Source organism: Rutidosis leptorrhynchoides, chromosome 9, assembly GCF_046630445.1.
Source record: "Rutidosis leptorrhynchoides isolate AG116_Rl617_1_P2 chromosome 9, CSIRO_AGI_Rlap_v1, whole genome shotgun sequence".
In the NCBI taxonomy this organism is placed as follows: domain Eukaryota; kingdom Viridiplantae; phylum Streptophyta; class Magnoliopsida; order Asterales; family Asteraceae; genus Rutidosis; species Rutidosis leptorrhynchoides.
In genome coordinates, this window is record NC_092341.1 from 250860486 (window position 1) to 250883074 (window position 22589).

Consider the following 22589-nt stretch of genomic DNA (forward strand, 5'->3'; position numbering starts at 1 on the left):
AAATTTAATCTTGTTAAATTTTGTTCATAAAATAATAAAAGATTATTATTTTAACTATACGCTGCGTTAATCTGTTTTAATAAAAGTACACACGATTTTCCATCATCACCACCGTTTTTAACTCCCATCTTTTAGTAGACGCATTTTAGCTAAGAAATATGTTAAAGAAGAATCTTCTGCAAAAACTACTACTGATATATTACCATCTCCACTTGATCAATCTTCTGATACTAAAACAATTGGTAACATGAAGAAAGTTGCTGCTAATGAAGACGAAGACACACCAATTAAAATGAAAATAAAAATTCCATCAATACTTGGTGGTGACGTGTCTAACAAAACTCCCGACCTGTCAACTCCAAAGCGATCATTGCCCTCTACTGAAGACGACAAGCAGAAGAAGAAGAAGAGGAATTTGTCTGCAAAGATGTTCTTGGATTTCTCGAATACTGATGGCGAATAAGATGTATGTCCGGACGAAAAAACCACGTTTTTAGATGTTTTTTTTTTAAATTAAGTGATTTTCTATTTTAAGTCTTTTTTTTTTTTTTTTTACTTTTCCATATTAAAATATTTTTACTTATTGTGTTTAGTTTTTGTTTAATTTTTTTTTTTTTTTTGAAGAATAAAAGCATTTGCGGCCCTGAGTTCCCTGCAAGAGGTTCTCAAGTTCAAATCATGTATAGGACGAATATTTAGTGGTGGTCATGAATGTGTTGGAAACTGCCAGAGACTGCGTACATCAGAGTTGTCGGAATACTCACCCTCTCGGGTAGCCCGAATAGAGAAAACCTTCTACCTCTACCTATTTATTTTTAAGAACATAAAACTAAATTATCATTAGGTATTAACATACCTAATATGAGATGTGTAGATTTAGGTGATGGTATTAGCATGTAAGTGATCTTGTATGAGACAATAAATACAAGATCACTACCTAGGTCACACCATTAAGCTTTCACATAAAACACGCACAATTAAGGTGTAAAACTCCCCCAATAACAGTTGGTAGGGGCGGAACATAGTGTATCTCAAGGGGTAATCAACCCGAGCTTCTATCTTTCACCATCGAACAATCAATACCGGAATTGGTTAATTTTTCTTTATACAATACATTTCAATTGTTGTAACTGTATCATCGTTTCATTACTGCTTATATGTTCCCCTGTTATGACTAATAGCTTGTAAATATTCGATAATCAATAAAATCCTTTCTGCTTTCCAAAAAACGATATCAAAGAGTGTATCCGGACCACTTGGATTAAGGAAAAAACATTTCCACACAAAAAAAGATCTTTAAAAAATAAGGATTTTTTAGTGTTTACCACCTGTTAAGTTCCGTTACTAGTAGGAATTTTGTTTTGGTGAAAATAAGGATTTTCACCCCCTTTATAGTCGAGTTCCAGTTTCGTTCCTGTCAGTAGGTCCTAACTAGATTAGGAAGTGAGCTATACCGAGAACATGAAGAATCAATGTAAGCATGTAGATTGATCCCATAACACCTTTGTACATATCTTCAATAACAGATTTATCATTCATACTGATGCATTTTAGTACAAAATCATATACTGATGATAAAATATTTACAGTTCTCAGGCATATTTCGTTTCAAGTGTTTAGTTTTTGACCCGTTCATATTGCCACCTAGATCATTTGAGTCTCACAGGTCAACAGACTGTGCTAAACTTAACCTTTAAAACTTGATACTTGATACCAACCTTACTACTACACTATTTTAAGGTTTCAAAAAGGCCAGTACACCTTCTAAACGAGTTATGACCGAAACCAAAATGTCAAGACCAGTAGAGCCGAAGATCGGCCAGTTCAATCAATGGCCTGGTCCATAGGAAATTTGTTCATATCCAAACAAGGTTACTGGCATCATCCATGGCCCCACATAAACTGAAAGTAATTTCATCATGAGGAACAATAAAACTCGATAAAAGTATAAAATATAAATCAAGATTTAGAGTCCACAAACAAGTAACCACACTCAAGTAAACATTTTTCCCAGCATGTTAGGTACAACACATAAGGCACAACGTACATATTTAAACATTTATCGCTATATGAAGTTAATCAATTAATCAAGCTCAACCAACTGAGCTCTTCTTTCAGCAGCTTTCTTCCTAATAAATATTCCCCATCTTAATGCAGCCTTCAATTTAAGCCAACCAACAACCGCCTTTGCTGAGCCACGCCCGTGTCCTTGTGTGTAAACGGGACCCACTTGCGGTTCAGGTGGAACGTTATACCCGTATGACCCATCATCATAAATTCCATAACTAGGTCCTGTGGGTCCTACCCCAAAGCTCCTAAGTAGCTTTTGCATATCATCAGTTTCCAACATTTCTGAACTCCTCATACGGACTTCTTCGGAGAACGAGTCTCCGAACCTGTGTCCTTGTGGGTCCGACCAATCTCCTGACCCATCATATGATGTTTCCGTGGACCCGTAGTCGGTGTTGCCTGATATTACTGGCTGGTGATGACTGCTTGTTGAAACACCCATTACGGGATCCGGGTTTATAAATGGATGTTCAATCATGTTATGAGCAGGTGGCGCAGAAAAAGTTAGTGCATTTAATACTTTCCCGTCGTATTCGATGACTCGATTCCAGTTCTCATAGGCTCGTTTCACAAGCGAATCTACCGAAATCTGTTTGTTGAGAAACAAAAGAACAAATTAAATTATGTTAAATGTTTGATCTTGCTAACGACAGCTCTAAGGGATGTCGTTAACACGCTTAAAACACTTGTAAATAGCAATTGGTTATTAACTTTATGGCGGCGGTTACCCAATTGTTGATTGAAAAAAAAAAAAAAATTAAATTAAATTATGTTAAATGTAAGATTTTGCTAATAACAACTTTAAGGGTTGTCCGCCTAAAACAATTATAAATAGCAATTGGTTATTAACTTTATGGAGGCGGTTACCTAATAGAAACTGGTTATTAATTTGTACTATTAGGTAACTACCAACATAAAGTTAATAACCAATTGCTATTTACAAGTGTTTTAAGCGTGTTAAAGACAGCCTAAGGACCGTCATTAGCAAATCCTTAAAGGTTAGAAAAACAGATCAAGTGTTGTGAAGACCTTTTGATTGTGGCTGAGTGATTCCAACGGGACGAATTGACCATCTGCAATAACACCTCTTAGCTCATAAATATGGTTAAAGATAGCTCCACTTGTGTGACCTAAATCAGAATAGTATACATAAAGCTTCCCTCCTAAAACGCAAGTTTTTGCATGTTCCACTGTGTTTTCCCACATTCTATTCGACATACCGCTCCCTAATATCTGTAATTTCATTCATATTTCAGAAAATTGAACGTGTGCATAAATGGGTAAAAGCAATAATGGTTAACTAAAGCATAATTTAGTAAAAAGTTTGTTACTTTTACAAAGACTTAACTGTACCAACAACTCAAGTGACAGAAGAAGCTTACATTTCTAAGTCTTTGTGGATCTTTAACAAGAACACGAAGGAAATCTTCAACGGTTACAACTTCAGATTTAATCAATTTCTTATGCAATGCCCCATCCTTTGCTATTCTATCCAATCTCCAAACTTCATCTTGTAACGTAGGCGGATAGTGTTTCTTGTACACTGTAAAAATAATACATACGGTCATAAAGCTCATGAATTATACAGATGAAGTGTTTCTTACACAATGGCGAATGGGTAAAAAAGAAAAGAAATTTAAAAAAAAAAATGGGTCAACTGGCATGTCAAAAGTTACCCAAAGTGTAATTTAAATGCATAAATTTTTATTTTCTAATGTAGATTTTTTACTTTAATACCATCATTTTTTGTAATCTTATGCAATGGGGAGAATGGGTGAAAAAAGAAAAGAAAGAGTTGTAGAAAATGGGTCAACTGGTATGTCAAAAGTTACCCAAAGTGTAATTTAAATGCATAAATCTTATTTCTTTAAATGTATCATCTTTTTTTGTAACCTTTATTACACACTAGTTTGATAATACTTTTTTTTTTTTTTGGAAAAGAAATGTCTCGGGTCAAGCCAGCCAACCCAACCCATTCAAACATTTTTTTTATACCCAATCATTCTTTGACTTGTTAACGACCCACTCATATTGCCACCTTTATGCAAAAAAAAAAAAAAAAAAAAAAAAAAAAAAAAATCTAACTTTATGCTTCATACATTCTCCTCTATGATCTTTAACCGCGAATGCCTCAGTTTTAGCTTCCTGAATTCTGATTCCAACACAATATCCAGAAGCTACTTTCAAACCAAGCCTAAACTTTCTGCTTCTAATCCAACTCGAGTTATCAGTAAACGTAAGATCACCCAAAGTCCCTACACCTTCATTCAACGTTACTTGTAACTCCCCTGTTAAAAGGGGCCGTTTCCCTTCACGGGCTTTAACTTCATGGTTTTCAAAATGGTCCAGGCTCCAATTTTCACTGTTTTCATCATTAAAGTCACCTTCTAGCACCACTATGTTAAGTTTTGATGATGACTCGGGTCCGTTTTGCATTACATTTCCTGTTTTTGTATCTAACAAAACAACATGAATCGCAGCTCCTTGTTCTCCCTCAACTTTTCCACCTGTAAACAGATGAGGTGGCATCCTTGTTCTAAACTGTAGTTGCAAAATATTATCTTCTGGTCCTTGTATTCGGGGTGGTGATGATCTGATACATTGATATACCAGAATAATTAATTAATTAAATTAATTAATATACTTTAAACATGGTAGTATTTTCACTATGTTAAGTTTTGATGATGACTCGGACATAACCTCTTACCTTCCGGCAATTTGACCATGCCCAAATTTAGTCAAAGCACGCTCCACTTCTTCGCTAACCTGTTTTTAAAACATTTGTGATATATATATTTAACCTTATTGCCAGCATAAAATATCATAAATTCTTTTTCTTAAACTATGGAACCAAATATAACATGGAGTAGTTCCAACAACATGGTTGAGTACAGTATAAAACATAGCAATAGACAAACTCGCAGAAAATATGGCCACTAATGGTAATGACTCTTTTACATCTATAATAATAATAATAAATGTTTATTAAAGACAAGTACGAATGAACAGATTTTTATAAGTTTCAATAAATCTAAAATGTTGGTAATATAATGTCATCTAACAATTATGTTAGTTAATTGTGATTTACTTGAAACAGTTTTCTAGTTATACTTAACAATGGGTTCGGAGAGTGCGGAGTGCACATATGTAAGATTTTACTAGACACCGTCACGCGAATAGCGGGGGTTACGCCCCTTGCAGGGTCTAGGGGCAGTGCCCCTAGTTTGGGTCCCGCTCATCAATTTATAAGTACTACACTATATACCCAAGAGTTGCATCCCAATGGATTTTCCCGCCAAAAGTTGACTTTTTGGTCAACAGTTTTTCTCGCCAAAACGAAGGGTTGTACCGTTTCGTTTCCAATTGTCATTAACAGATTTTTTCGAATTCATTATATGATGGTTTTAGCTTTCATTCACGAACACACAGAAAACACTAATTTCTATTCATGTCTTATGATTTCGTGAACCTTGGAATCAATATGGTCGAAATACTTTACAGAGAAAGCGTTCACACGATTCAAGGATCATTCTATTACATCAATTTCAACCTTGTTTTCTAACATAGATCATGTCCAAAATTGATATTAATAATCTGAAATATAAGCAACAAAGCAAACTATAGCAAAGATAGATTGGATGCAAAAACCACAATCTATTACTCGTATAATGTAGTTTACAACTTACAATTCTTCGGAAAAGTGGCTCTAATGATGAGCTAAGTCTTTGCAAGCTATCAACCTTAAGTGCTTCCACAATTACACTGTGCAAGAGACAGTAAATAAGAGCTAATATGGATAATTAAGAAAATATATAATGCCTAATAGTCGGAATAGGAATAGGAATAATATAGTGTGGGTTAATACATCCATTAGTACTAAACTACTGAGCATATTGCACTCCAGTTTGGTCAACTTTTCTAGTAATCACAGTTTTTTGCACTATTTGTGGTCATTACATAGCAATAAGTAGTTTTCTTGATCATTAACAAATTAAATGGCTTAAAGCAAAAAAGATTATAAAATATAAACAAATAGAGATAACTATGCCTAAATAAACACAATATAACATAGTAAACAAACCTTGCTAAAGCCGGTATTTTCGGTTTTTTGGATTGAGGTATAAAGCCATCATCTTCATCCTCATAACCTCTCTTTTCCACTCTCCTATCCATATTTCCACCTAAAACAAACTAAAGTTCAAAACTTTAACGAACTTTTGTGAAAACCAATTCAAAAGTTTCAAGTTTTTTTAATACCCAACTCAATTACTGTTAAAAGGATGATTCAGTTGTTGAGTTTAAATCAATATGATCTGAAGGTTTTGATAATTATGAAGAAACAGAATAAGAATCTTTTTCTGGATGTGTTCTGTTTGGCTAATAGATCTGTAAATGATTATTATAATGATAATGACGTATTGATTTAATGAGTGTGTGAGAGAGAAAACAGGATGGTTTAGTCGGTGGATTACATTAATATATTGAATTCATGAAAGTTGACAACATTGTTTTAGTTGGCAAATGGCAACAATAGGAATAATTTTGAAGTCAACTTTAAGTTGCCAATTGACATAACTACCCTTAATGTGGTTTGGATTTTAGATCCTAAACCTTTTTAGGTTTCTGCATGGATGCAAGAACAATAGTATTTTGAAAACAATAATTCTGTGTTGTTTTCTATTGAAAATCGATACAAGTATTTATACACAGTTGGGATAAGCTAAATCTCCTCAATTCTAGCTAACTACTTACGCTAATAATCTGGACTATGAGCTCTGTCAAACTACACGTGATACAGAGAATATACTATGTCAAACTATACATGTTACATATGCACACTACATAATCTAATGTACTATTACGCCCCCGCAGTCGAAGCGTTCGGTGGTTGAATGCACAGACTGGATCGAAACTCTTCGAATAAGATCCTTGGTAAGCCTTTAGTGAAGATGTCTGCTATCTGAAAGCGTGTTGAAACATGTAAGACGTGAACTTGTTCCCGAGCCACTTTTTCGCGTACAAAATGGATATCCAGTTCAATGTGCTTGGTGCATTGATGTTGAACTGGGTTCCCGGATAAGTAAATAGCACTCACGTTATCACAAAAAACAAGCGTGGTCTTGTGAAGAGGACAATGTAACTCCATTAATAGATTGCGCAGCCAACACACTTCTGCTACAACATTTGCTACCCCCTGTATTCAGCTTCAGCGCTAGATCTAGACACAATGGGTTGCCTCTTTGAGGACCAAGACAATAAATTATCGCCTAGATAGACGCAATAACCTGAAGTCGATCGTCTAGTGTCCGGGCATCCAGCCAAGTCGGCGTCGGTGAAGGCTACCAAGTCACGCGAGGAAGAAGATGTTATATGCAGCCCAATATAAATAGTCCCCTGAAAGTATCGGATAATGCGTTTGAGCGCATGGACATGAGATGTATAAGGTGCATGCATGTGTAAGCAAATTTGTTGCACCGCGTATGAAATATCCGGTCGCGTGAAGGTTAAATATTGTAAAGCACCGGCTAGACTTCGATAAAGTGTTGGTTTTGAGTATGGAGTGCCAAGTTTTGAACTTTGTTTCCCTAATGTGTCGACGGGTGTAGCGCAAGGATTACAAAAGAGCATACCCGCTCGCTCAATGATATCTTTGGCATAAGCTTCTTGAGTAACAAATAAGCCTTTAGATGAGCGTGAGACTGATATTCCTAAGAATGAGTTCAAAGGACCGAGATCTTTCATGGCGGATTCGTTACCCAAAAGGTTTAATAGTGTACATCGTAAGGCATGAGAGGATGTGACCAAGATAATGTCGTCCACATATAAAAGCAAGTAGGCGGTGTTGTTACCATGACGATAAACAAATAAGGAATGATCCACTTTGCTATTTACGAAACCAATGGTTGATACAAAATCGGCAAAACGTTGATACCAAGCACGGGGTGCTTGTTTAAGATCATATAACGAGCGTTTTAACAAACATACATGATTCGATTTAGTAGGATCGCGAAAACCCAACGGTTAGTGCATGTAAACAGTTTCGGCTAAATGTCCATGTAAGAAAGCGTTCTTGACATCAAGTTGGTGAATAGACCAATTGTTGGTGATGGCAATACTCAAGACGGTACGAATAGTAGCGGGTTTAACAACTGGACTGAAAGTTTCATGACAGTCGATACCTATCTGTTGAGAGCGACCGTCACCTACCAACCTTGGTTTGTATCGTTCAAAAGTACCATCAGAACGTGTTTTGTGTTTAAAAATCCACATAGAACGAATAACATGCATATGTGATTGATGAAGAACAAGAGTCCACGTCTCATTATCCAAAAGGGCCTTGTATTCATTGGTCATGGCACGGAACCAATTGGGATTGGAAAGGGCTGATTTTGGATTGGAAGGAATAGGAGAAATAGAGGTGGTAGCGGAAAGATTGAAAGGTACTTTTGGTTTTACGATTCCTGCTTTTCCACGCGTGGTCATAGGATGAGAAGGATTGGGAGGAAGAGTAGGAGTGGCAAGTGAGGTTGGTGTTGTAACAGTAGGTGATGGAATATTTTCGGAAACAGTAGGTGATGAAATGTTTGCATGAGTGGAAGAAGTTGCACTTAATGGGCTCATTGGCCCAGTGGATTGAGAATTGATGGTAACAGAAGGCGTAGGTGGTAGTTGGTTGGAATTTGGTGGGATTGCATCAGTGAGAGGTGTAGTTGAATTAAAAAATAGAGGTTGTAAGTTATTTGTAAGGAATTGGTAAGTGTCAGTAGATGATTGTGTTTTGAGAAAGGGAAAATCTTCTTTATTAAATAGAACATGACGTGAAATTAATATTTTTTTGGTGATAGGATCATAACATTTGTATCCCCGACGATCTTTAGGATACCCGAGAAATACGCATGGTTTCGGGTTCAAGTTTGTTGATAGTAGATGTGACAACCCGGAAATTTTTGACCAAATTTAAACTTTATCTTTATATTATTCCGACACGATAAGCAAAGTTTGTTAAGTTGAATCTCAAGAATTTTAAACTGTGTTCATACATTCATTTAACCTTGACCAAACCCTGGCAATTCACGAACCATTATATAAATTAATAGGAATATATATGTATATATATGTATATATATGTATATATTATAACTTGAAAACGTTAACAAAGTATTAGATGTATAATACTTTTCATGAACGTATTAGTTCCAATATGTGTTTAATATATTTATTGACGGAAATTAAAAGATGATTTCAAATGATTGAGTTATCAGATACATTGTGATTATGATTACGGGTCTCTGTTATGAGGTCCACTATGATTTGAGAAATCTATTCTTTTTAACAATATGCGGAATAAATGGGCTACAAGTAGAAACATATTATAAAACTTTAAGATTATTAAAGTTTTTATTATTATCTTTATTGTTATAAATTTTAGAAATTATATGAAACAATTTGAGTGTCACGTCTTCTTTAAAACGGATATAATTTTAGAATATCTAGAAACACTTTTGAAAACTTGTTATTTAATCATTATGGTAAGGATAAAGGTTTTAACGGTATTCTAAACTTTAGAATCTTTCTAGAAACCTTTTGACAAAGTATATATGATAATGGTTTGTGATTCAATAAAATATAAATAAATATAACAAAGATTAAAAACGTGTTTTAAAACTTAATGATTAGTAAAAATATTATTAATTTTTAATATAAGTATATATATGAAATTTCAAATCATTTTTTTATAAACAATAGTGGTACTCGTTCGATTGATATTTCAATAAGTTGATTAAACTTGTGAAAACGCTAGTACATACATGAATTATATCAAGTTAAGTTTTAAAGTGTAAACGTTATTTGATATTATATTTAGAATTTATATTTTTATAAACTTTAAATATAATTAGTTTTGAAAAACTATAAATTAAATCGTTAGATAAAGATTTCGAATACATATATATTTGTTATATAAATTTCTAAATGATAATATGTATATTTTATAAATGACAAAATATAATAATTATTTAGCTATATAACTAATTGATTATATTTATATTTCTTATAATAAAGATTTTAAATAATATTATTTAATATATTTTAACAAATATCGAGTAGTCGATTTAAAGAAGAAAATGACCATAACACTCGAACGTTTAAGTTACACTTTGAGTGGGATAGTTTTTCATTGATTTAAGTCTAATTATTGATAAAGGTACACGTCGCGTAAGGTAGAGTGCTAGTTTTATAAGCGTATGAAAAGGCGTTCGAGAAACTAAGTCGAGAGTAAACGTACGAGTCACTGGAACTAAATTTATAAATTAACTATACACGTAAATATAATATAATATTTAAATAATTATAAAGATTAAATATATTATATATATAAACGTGTGTCAGCAGTGTAAGTTAAAAGATCATAGGCTGTAAAGTATACCCATGCGATCGCATGGGAGAAGCACCAGGGAGCCATGCGATCGCATGGCATGTTGGGCCATAACCTATCTATAAAAGCTCGATCGTTCTTTGCTGAATTCATTCATATTTTTCACCTATATATATATATATATATATATATATATATATATATATATATATATATATATATATATATTTATATTATTATTATTATTATTATTAATTATATTATTATTAGGAGTATTAGTATTACTATTATTAGTATTTTTATACATAAAATACTACAACGAGGTTCTGCTCGTGTTTTTAAAACAAGTTTTCGAGAGGGATAGAGCTAAGGAAATGACGGGTTATAGCTATGGAGGTTATGAGTATTGTTCGAGGGTATGCTCGTGAGGTCAATCTAGTGTTTATCATCTCCGTTGCGTCTACGTACTTTCCTGCAATATTGAATCTCAATATTGATACGTGAGCATTCATATCTTATCTTTTATATATTAATAGTGTATCCCTGACTAGTGCTCGAGTATTTAGGATTATGCATGCTTGTATGTTTATTTTCGTCGTTATATAGTTTATGATAAATCATGAATTTAATACATATGCTACTGAGATAAGGTATATGATATGCATGTCGTTGGAAAGCTGTCGAAAAATTATTAACTTTTCATTTAGAAGTCGTGTGATTTCGATGAACGGATTTAAAGATATGGTCAACTGAATTATTGTTAACTCTAATATTATTATTATTATTATTATTATTATTATTATTATTATTATTATTATTATTATTATTATTATTATTATTATTATTATTATTATTATTATTATTATTATTACTATTATTACGATCGTCGTTATCGTTATCGTTATCGTTGTTATTATCATCATTATTATTATTAATATTATTATTATTATCATTATTAATATAAGTATTATCATTAAAAATTATTGTTGTTATTATTATTACTATCGTTATTATCATTAAGGTTATTATTAATATTATCAATATTATTAATAATAATAATATTATTATTATTATTATTATTATTATTATTATTATTATTACTAAAATAATTAATATTTTTATCAAAACTATCATTTTATTATTTTTATCGTTATTATTATTATTAAAAGTATCATTAATATTAAAACTATCATTTTTATTAAAATTATCATTTTAATAGAATAATCATTGTTATTATAAAATATCATTATTATTATTATTTAGTATTATTATTATTAAAAATTATCATTTTGAATAAAATTATTATTTTTTATAAAATATTATAATTATTACAGTTAATAATAAAAAGTATCGTTATTATTAAAATTATCATGATTAGAATAATCATTTTATTATAATTAATATCATCATTAGTAAATATATATTGTTATTATTATTATTAGTAGAATAATAATAATAATTATTATTATTATTATTATTACAAAATAATACAACTTTTATTATTATCAATATTATTTTATCAATACAAAGATATTTTTTTACCACGCGTAATATAATTACATTAATAATACCTACCACTATATTTTTATAATATTAAGTGAACTTTATAAATTTTATTACTTAAGATATATAAAAGTATATTTTTATCATATATATATATATATATATATTTTAATAAATGACTTTTATTATTTACTTTAATAAAATTTGATAAATATATTTAAATATATAAAATGACTATATTTGAGTTACATTACATGTATGTATAAATTTTGGAAATCATTTTGAGACAAGTTGGACTTTGGTTAACCTTTGCATATCAGTCTCGAGCATTAGGATTGTGATACACTATGACCTGACCTAAATTGTTAGACATTTATTAGACCAATATATATATATATATATATATATATATATATATATATATATATATATATATATATATATATATATATATATATATATATATATATATATATATATATATATATATATACACTTAATATAGGTTCGTGAATCCGAGGCCAACCTTGCACTTGTTCAATGACGTCATATATATTTTTACTACGAAATACAGTATTGTGAGTTTCATTTGCTCCCTTTTTAAATGCTTTTGCAATATATATTTTTGGGACTGAAAATACCTGCGCTGCTTTTATAAATGTTTTACGAAATAGACACAAGTAATCGAAACTACATTCTATGGTTGGATTATCGAATCGAATATCACCCTTTTTAGTCTGGTAATCTAAGAATTAGGGAACAGAAACCCTAATTGACGCGAATCCTAAAGATAGATCTATTGGGCCTAACAAACCCCATCCGGGTTACGGATGCTTTAGTACTTCGATTTTATCATGTCCGATGAGAGTCCCGGAATGATGGGGATATTCTAGACGCGTTTTGTTAATGTCGATTACCAGGTGTTCACCATATGAATGATTTTTAATTCGCGGGTTACGCGTATTATTTTGTACTCGGGTTACGTGTACAATTATATATCTGGAAATCTTGTGGTCTATTAAAATGATGAAAATGAATGATTATGATAAACTAATGAACTCACCAACCTTTTGGTTGACACTTGAAAGCATGTTTATTCTCAGGTATTAAAGAAATCTTAAGCTGTGCATTTGCTCATTTTAAAGATATTACTTGGAGTCATTCATGGCATATTTCAAAAGACGTTGTGATAATGCTAAAAACAAACATATATTTTATAGCATTATTCCTCAAGAAAGACAAGCTTTTAGTTGCAATTGTTCTATTTAAAAGTGATATTCGTTTAAATAATAAAAGGTGAAGACAAAAGACAGATTCGACGAATTGAAGACGCAAAGGTCCAAAAAGCTCAAAAGTACAAAATACAATCAAAGAGGTTCCAATTATTGATAAGAAACGTCTCTAAATTACAAGAGTACAAGATTCAAAACGCAAAGTACAAGATATAAAATAGTACGCAAGGACGTTCGAAAATCCGGAACCGGGACATAAGTCAACTCTCAACGCTCGACGCAACGGACTAAAAATTACAAGTCAACTATGCACATAAATATAATATAATATTTAAATAATTCTTATAATTATTTATATATTATATAATATATTAAAAATCGTCGGCAAGAAAAAATCCAAAATGTGTGAGCTGGTTTTACAAACTCCGCGAGTTGCGGAGTTTGTAGTGAAAATGGGCCGCGACTCGCGGAGATTACCTGGTCTCAATTCCCTATAAAAGCCAGCGCAGTTCGACGTAAAAATATATCATATATATCAATCTCTCTATATCTATACGTAATATTTATATTTATAATTTATATTTTAATCTTAATTTTAATTTTAATTCTAATAATAAGAGTATATTAGCGAATGTTGTAAGTGTGTAAGTCGAAATTCTGTCCGTGTAACGCTACGCTATTTCTAATCATTGTAAGTTATGTTCAACCTTTTTACATTAATGTCTCGTAGCTAAGTTATTATTATGCTTATTTAATCTGAAGTAATCATGATGTTGGGCTAATTACTAAAATTGGGTAATTGGGCTTTGTACCATAATTGGGGTTTGGACAAAAGAACGACACTTGTGGAAATTAGACTATGGGCTATTAATGGGCTTTATATTTGTTTAACTAAATGATAGTTTGTTAATTTTAATATAAAGATTTACAATTGGGCGTCCCTATAAATAACCATATACACTCGATCGGACACGATGGGCGGGGTATTTATATGTACGAATAATCATTCATTTAACCGGACACAGGAATGAATTAATAGCCACTAGAATTATTAAAACAGGGGTGAAATTATGTACAAGGACACTTGGCATAATTGTTAACAAAGTATTAAAACCTTGGGTTACACTCAGTCGACATCCTGGTGTAATTATTAAACAAAGTATTAAAATCTTGTTACAGTTTAAGTCCCCAATTAGTTGAAATATTTGACTTCGGGTATAAGAATAATTTGACGAGGACACTCGCACTTTATATTTATGACTGATGGACTGTTATGGACAAAAACCAGACGGACATATTAAATAATCCAGGACAAAGGACAATTAACCCATGGGCATAAAACTAAAATCAACACGTCAAACATCGTGATTACGGAAGTTTAAATAAGCATAATTCTTTTATTTCATATTTAATTTCCTTTATTTTATATTTAATTGCACTTCTAATTATCGCACTTTTATTTATTGTTATTGTATTTAATTGCACTTTTAATTATCGTACTTTTTAATTATCGCAAGTTTATTTTATCGCACTTTTATTATTTGAAATTTCATTATCGTTATTTACTTTACGCTTTAAATTAAGTCTTTTATTTATTTAATATTTTACATTTGGTTTTAACTGCGACTAAAGTTTTAAAATCGACAAACCGGTCATTAAATGGTAAAACCCCCCTTTATAATAATAATATTACTTATATATATATTTGTATTTTTATAAATTAAACTAATATAGCGTTAAGCTTTGATTAAAAGATTTTCCCTGTGGAACGAACCGGACTTACTAAAAACTACACTATTGTACGATTAGGTGCACTGCCTATAAGTGTTGTAGCAAGGTTTAAGTATATCCATTCAATAAAAAAATAAATATCTTGAGTAAAATTGTATCGTATTTAATAGTATTTTCTGCTAAAATTTAATAGTATTTTATACCCCTTAGCTTTGACATCAAGTATTTTTGGCGCCGCTGCCGGGGATCATCTAGCTTAAAAGCCGGAAGCGCAACGCTAATAAATATATTAAAAAAAGATTTTTTTTTAGTTTACTTTTATAAAAAAATACGCTTTTGTAAAAATACGTTTTAAATATTCAAAAATATAAAAAGAAAATAAAAATATAAATATTTTAAGAGTTTGTTAAATATTTAAGTTTTATAAAGTTTCTTTATTTTTATTTTATAAAAATATAAGTCTTATTTAAATATTTTGTTTTTATATAAAAAATAAAAAAATCGAAAAAAAATATATATGTATATAAATCTATTTTTAAGATTTTTATAAAATTATAAAGTATCTTATTTTTTTTAAATATAAGTTTTATTTAGTTTTTTATAAATATTTTATATAAATATTAAAAATAGAAAATAAAAAAAATATTTAAATAAAATTAAACCTGTCGAACGAAACAGCCTGCCTCATTTGAATTTTTAAGCCCCGCGACTTGCGGAGTTTTTTGCCAGGTGTCACCGCGACTCGCGGAGTTCTCCCTGACGCGCCTGACAGAACCCTAATCAGCATTTATTACGGAGTAATTATTATTATTAATTTTTAATTAAACCCTAATTAGTTTTGTTAATTTATTATTAAGTTTAGTTTATTTATTTAATTTGTATATTTAGTTTATTTAGTTTAATTAAATTGTAAAATTAATAGTTTTAATAAATAAATAATATAAAAATAATATTTTTATAAAAATTGTACTTTTTACAACTTTTAGTGTATTTTTATATTTTGTCACTTTTTAATTGTTTTAGCGTAATATTTGTGTTTTTCGTTCATATTTAGTTTTAAACTTAGTTTTTGCCATAGTTATTTTTACTTCTAGATTTTTAGGCTTTGCCGTAAAATCTCTTAAGTGCTTTTTCTTTAGACTAAGATTTAGGTGCTTTAGATTTTTGCGACGCCTTTTTAAGTTTTAGTACCTTTTTAAGTTATTGCCATTTGGGATATAGTTTTAATTGTAAGCTTTAATATTTTTTGACGCCTTTTACCTATGTATCAATTATCATTCCAATTAGTAATCTCAATTTGCGATTATAATTTTAAGTTAGTGATAGCAATAAGGTTGGGTTAGTCGAGTGTTTTTTAGTTTTATAAGTCATTTTTTTTTCTTTCTTATTTTTCGACGCCTTTTATTTTTCAACCCTTCTCTTTTTCGATCTTTTTCGACGCGCTCTTTTTCTTTCTTATTTCTCGCTATTCTAGTTTTAGGACATAGATTTTTATTCTACTTCTTATCTAAATTTCTTAAAATTACGAAAATTTATTTTAAGTGGTTAAATTGATTGACATCAAAATTTTCTGGTTCGTAGTAATAGTTGGATTTGTACGTGGACCGGGTTATTGGAGCCAAAAAGTCCTCAATTATATTGAGACCAAACGAATCCTGCCCCTCTGCTGCATCTTTTGGCTATTCGAAACGTGGGCAAAATCAGAAAAGTCTATTAATTGGATAACTTATATAATTTTTCTTTCCTTTTAAAAACTAATAGGATATTCAGTGAATGCACCGAGCAAGACGTTCACCACCTTTTGTACGTTCACCACCTGTAACTAGATCAAGACATTTAACAAATATTACCGCCGTTGATTTTCTTTAGAATCGTCATCCAGTCAACCAAGTACTCCAATTCAAATTTCCGATAATCCATTTTTTGAACCCGACCTCACAATTGAGAATCCGGAGAATATTCAGGGACGATTCATAGATCCTGAACCATTAATTTTTCCTCCGGAACCACCAATCATTCAAACAGAGATTATTGAGGAACGAACCATTAAATCAGAATCTTCTAGTGATTCAGATTCAACAAATTCAATTATGGAGAATCTGGAACCTTTAAGTATGGAAGACCGAATGAGAGCTAAACGCACTGGCCAAGGTCACGCAATTACTCTTCCAGACATTAATGCGCCAGATTATGAAATCAAAGGACAAATTCTACACATGGTGACTAATCAATGCCAATTTAGTGGTGCGCTGAAGGAAGATCCAAATGAACATCTTCGTACCTTTAATAGGATCTGCACTCTATTTAAAATAAGAGAAGTTGAGGATGAATAGATATATCTCATGTTATTTCCCTGGACTTTAAAGGGAGAAGCCAAAGATTGATTGGAATCGTTACCTGAAGGGGCGATTGATACATGGGACGTTTTAGTTGAAAAATTTCTTAAACAATTCTTTCCTGCATCTAAAGCCGTAAGACTTCAAGGAGAAATTATTACGTTCACACAGAAACCGAATGAAACTCTATATGAGGCGTGGACAAGATTTGGAAAGTTATTAAGAGGATGTCCGCAACATGGTTTAGACACCTGTCAAATAGTACAAATATTCTACCAAGGATGCGACATCACTATAAGAAAAGACATCGATATAGCAGCTGGTGGTTCCATTATGAAGAAAACCAAAACTGATGCTTATAAAATTATTGATAACACCGCTTCCCACTCACATGAGTGGCACCAAGAAAAAGATATCGTTAGATCATCTAAAGCAGCTAGAGCCGATTCTAGCCATGACTTAGATTCCATTTCTGCAAAGATAGATGTTGTCGAGAGACGAATGGAAAAGATGACTAAGGATATCCACTCAATACGAATTAGTTGTGAGCAGTGTGTAGGACCACATTTGACAAAAGATTGTCTCAGTATTGAATTAACAATGAAACAAAGAGAGAATATTTCATACATAAACCAAAGGCCTGGAAATAATTATCAGAATAATTATCAACCGCCAAGACCGATCTACAATCAAAACCAGAATTATAATCGAAATATTCCATACAACAACCAACAAGGTCCTAGCAATCAACAAGTATCTAACAATACTTACAACCAGCAAAGACCTAATTTTCAAAATAAACCAACACAAATCGATGATAAAAAGCCAAATTTAGAAAATATGATGACAAAGCTAGTTGAAACTCAAATGCAGTTTTTCACATCTCAGAAACAAACCAATGAACAAAATGCTCAAGCATTTAGAAATCAACAAGCTTCTATTCAAAACTTGGAACAAGAAGTAAGTAACCTAGCAAGGTTAATAGGTGAAAGAAAACCGGGAAGTTTACCTAGTGATACAAATGCTAACCCCCGGAATTAAACAGCTAAAGCCATTACCACAAGAAGTGGTACAACACTTAAACCACCTGAAATACCTGTAACTTCTGATGAAGCTATTCCTACTCCACAAGAACCACAATCTGAACAAGATAAGGAAAAAGAACTGGTAGTTGAAAAGGTTAATGAAGATAACACAGTTAAGGCTAAACCTTATGTTAAACCATACCAACCACCACTTCCTTACCCGAGTAAAATGAAGAAAGAGAAACTTGAAGCCGAGCAATCCAAATTCTTGGATATGTTTAAACAGATAAATGTAAATCTTCCTTTCATTGATGTGATTTCAGGAATGCCTAGATATGCTAAATTCTTGAAAGATCTGATCACGAATAGAAAGAAAATGGAAGAACTCTCGGCTGTTACTATGAACGCTAATTGTTCAGCAGTGCTGTTGAATAAGATACCAGAAAAATTATCTGATCCAGGAAGTTTTACAATTCCATGTTTTCTGGGTAGTCTTAGTTCAATAGAAGCATTGGCAGACTTAGGTGCTAGTATAAATTTAATGCCGTATTTACTATACACTAAACTAGACCTTGGTGAATTGAAACCAACAAGAATAAGCATACAACTAGCCGATCGATCAATAAAATATCCTAGAGGGATAATGGAGAACATGCTAGTTAAAGTTGGTACTTTAGTATTTCCAGTAGATTTTGTTGTTCTGGACATGGAAGAAGATTCTCAAGTTCCTCTCATATTAGGAAGACCATTCTTAAACACGGCTAAAGCAATGATAGACGTGTTTGGTAAGCAATTGACCCTAAGTATAGAGGACGAGAGTGTTACCTTTTCAGTTAATAGAGCAATGCAACAACCACAATCTGCAGATGATACATGCTATTATATTCAAACTATAGATTCACATGCAGAATTGTTAGAAGAATTTCCAGAATTACAAGGAACAGGAGAATGTTCTTTAGGAGAAGGAACTGAACCAATTGATGAAGCCGAAATGTTAGCTACACTAATAGTTAATGGATATGAACCAACAACAGAAGAAATTCAAATGCTAAAAGAAGAAGACAGATATCGATAGAAGAACCACCGACATTAGAATTAAAGCCACTTCCAAACCATTTGGAATACGCTTATTTACATGGTGAATCTGAATTACCTGTAATAATATCGTCTTCTCTTACTGAAAATGAAAAATCTCAACTCATTTCTGTGTTGAAAGCTCATAAACCAGCCATTGCATGGAAGATTCATGATATTAAAGGAATAAGTCCTTCGTATTGCACACATAAAATCCTTATGGAAGAAGGTCATAAAACGTATGTGCAACCCCAACGAAGACTAAATCCGAATATGCAAGATGTAGTTAAAAAAGAAATTATTAAACTGCTAGACGCAGGTCTAATTTATCCAATTTCTGATAGTCCATGGGTAAGCCCAGTTCAATGCGTGCCTAAGAAGGGTGGCATGACTGTCATTACAAATGAAAAAATGAGCTTATTCCTACTACGACTGTAACAGGATGGCGTGTATGTATTGATTATAGAAAATTAAATGACGCCACCAGAAAAGATCACTTTCCCTTACCTTTTATTGATCAAATGTTGGAAAGATTAGCCGGAAATAGTTACTATTGTTTTCTTGATGGATTTTCCGGATATTTTCAAATTCCAATAGCACCCGAGGACCAAGAGAAAACCACATTCACGTGCCCTTATGGTACTTTTGCTTACAAACGCATGCCATTTGGACTTTGCAACGCCCCTGCAACCTTTCAAAGGTGTATGATGGCGATTTTTCACGACATGATAGAAGAATGCATGGAAGTTTTCATGGATGACTTTTCAGTCTTCGGTGATACATTTGAATCATGTCTAGCTAATCTTGAACTAATGCTGATTAGATGCGAACAATCAAATCTAGTACTTAATTGGGAGAAATGCCATTTCATGGTTAAAGAAGGCATCGTTCTTGGACATAAAATTTCAAAAGAAGGAATTGAAGTGGATAGAGCTAAAGTAGATGTAATTGCTAAAATTCCACATCCCACCAATGTTAGAGGAGTTAGGAGTTTTCTAGGGCATGCCGGTTTTTACCGACGTTTCATAAAAGATTTTTCTAAAATTGCCACTCCTATGAATAAACTCCTAGAAAAGGATGCTCCATTCATCTTTTTAGATGAATGTATCAAATCTTTTAATATTCTTAAAGAAAAACTCACTAATGCGCCGATCATGATAACACCAAATTGGAATATACTGTTTGAACTAATGTGCGATGCAAGTGATTTTGCAATGGGAGCCGTTTTAGGACAAAAGATTAAAAAACGATTTAAACCTATATATTATGCTAGTAAGACGTTACAAGGAGCACAAACGAACTATACAACTACTGAAAAAGAACTCCTTGCTATTGTCTTCGCTTTTGACAAATTTCGTTCATATCTCGTTCTAGCAAAAACGGTGGTCTATACCGACCATTCTGCTCTTAGATACCTATTTTCGAAACAAGATGCCAAACCAAGATTAATCCGTTGGATCTTACTCTTACAAGAATTTGATATTGAAATCCGAGATAAAAGAGGAGCAGAAAATCTCGCCGCTGATCATCTTTCTCGTCTTGAAAATCCCGAATTAGAAGTTCTAAATGAATCGGCCATACAAGACAACTTTCCTGATGAATATCTATTGAAGATAGATTATAATAAAATTCCATGGTTTGCAGACTATGCAAACTACTTAGTATGTGGATTCCTTGAAAAAGGATTGTCGTACCAAAAACGAAAGAAATTCTTCAGTGATATAAAACACTATTTCTGGGAAGATCCACATCTATTTAAAAGTTGTCCAGATGGAATAATACGCCGATGTGTATTCGGAGATGAAGCTAGTAAAATTTTAAACCATTGTCACACAGGACCAACAGGAGGGCACTATGGGCCTCAACTAACAGCAAGAAAAGTTTATGATGCTGGATTCTATTGGCCTACAATTTACAAAGACGCACACCTTCTTTGCAAATCCTGTGATGCTTGTCAAAGGGCCGGAAAAATAAGTCAACGTGATGAAATGCCACAAAATGTCATCCAAGTATGTGAAGTATTTAACATTTGGGGTATTGACTTTATGGGTCCATTTTCAAAATCTCATAGTAATCTCTATATTCTCGTAGCCATTGATTATGTATCTAAATGGGCGGAAGCACAAGCTCTCCCAACTAACGATGCACGAGTTGTAGTCAACTTTTTAAAACGTCTTTTTGCAAGGTTTGGAACACCGAAAGCTTTAATAAGTGATCGGGGTACTCATTTCTGTAATAATCAACTTGAGAAAGTTCTCAAAAGATATGGAGTAACTCATAAAATCTTCACCGCATATCATCCAAAAACAAGTGGAAAAGTTGAAAATACCAACCGAGCTTTAAAACGTATTCTAGAGAAAACCGTAGGATCAAATCCGAAGGAATGGTCCATTAAATTGGAGGATGCACTCTGGGCTTTTAGAACAGCCTACAAAACTCCAATTGGAACCACACCTTTTAAACTCGTCTACGGAAAAGCATGTCATCTTCCAGTAGAAATTGAACACAAAGCATTTTGAGCTTTGAAGACATGTAATCTTGATTTACATGAAGCTGGACGTCTACGATTAAGTCAACTAAACGAATTAGAAGAATTAAGACATGAAGCATACGAAAATTCGTTAATCTATAAAGAAAGAACGAAGAAATGGCATGATAAAAGAATCAGAAGTTCAAAAGAATTTAAAGAAGGAGACAGAGTTCTTCTTTTCAATCCACGATTCAAGCTATTTTCTGGAAAATTGAAATCAAGATGGTCTGGACCATTCATAGTCAAAAGAGTTTTCCCATACGGAACGATAGAATTAATAAATTCAAATGGAATTGAATTTAAAGTTAATGGTCACAGAGTTAAACATTACATAGATAGTCCGATGGAAGTCGACAACGAAGTTAATCACAATTTCGATACCACAGCTAACTAAGTGTGGGGAGAATCAAGTCTTTTAAAGGATAATATGTATTTCTGTTAGAGTTAGATTTTCTGTTTTCGTGTAGTTCTCGAAAATGGAACCCGAATGGTCTTTCCCTAGCAGACCCTAAAGAACTAGTCTTCTCCCCCCATTCTGAATTTTTATTTTTTTTAGGTTTTTACGAAATGAAGACTGTCTGTGAACTAAACCATGGTCTAATGCTACACGCTTTGATCACTAAACGTAATAATGACACACTTCCGAGTGAAATAGTATCAGTAATCAGAGAAAGATTGGACGGAGTAAGAAAAGAATCCAGATGCGAAGATAAT

General features: G+C 32.2%; 2 protein-coding genes across 3 annotated transcripts; both read right to left on the reverse strand.

The window, feature by feature from the left end:
• Positions 1 to 1977: 1977 nt before the first annotated feature.
• LOC139866128 (calmodulin-binding protein 60 E) lies at positions 1978 to 6446 on the reverse strand. 2 transcript variants are annotated; one of them, XM_071854263.1, is made up of 8 exons: positions 6328 to 6421; positions 6152 to 6251; positions 5757 to 5832; positions 4778 to 4836; positions 4170 to 4663; positions 3453 to 3613; positions 3100 to 3303; positions 1978 to 2659 (listed from the first exon to the last, which is right to left on the reverse strand). In XM_071854263.1, exons 2-8 carry the CDS (start codon positions 6241 to 6243, stop codon positions 2084 to 2086), a joined length of 1662 nt encoding a protein of 553 aa, XP_071710364.1. In that variant the 5' UTR covers positions 6244 to 6251; positions 6328 to 6421; the 3' UTR covers positions 1978 to 2083. The 2 variants fall into 2 exon arrangements, with proteins under 2 accessions (XP_071710364.1, XP_071710363.1); XM_071854262.1 differs by having other exon boundaries at positions 6152 to 6446.
• Positions 6447 to 7257: 811 nt separating this feature from the next.
• LOC139868683 (uncharacterized mitochondrial protein AtMg00810-like) lies at positions 7258 to 7812 on the reverse strand. Its single transcript, XM_071857016.1, has one exon. The coding sequence runs from the start codon at positions 7810 to 7812 to the stop codon at positions 7258 to 7260; it is 555 nt and encodes a 184-aa protein (XP_071713117.1).
• Positions 7813 to 22589: the final 14777 nt, after the last annotated feature.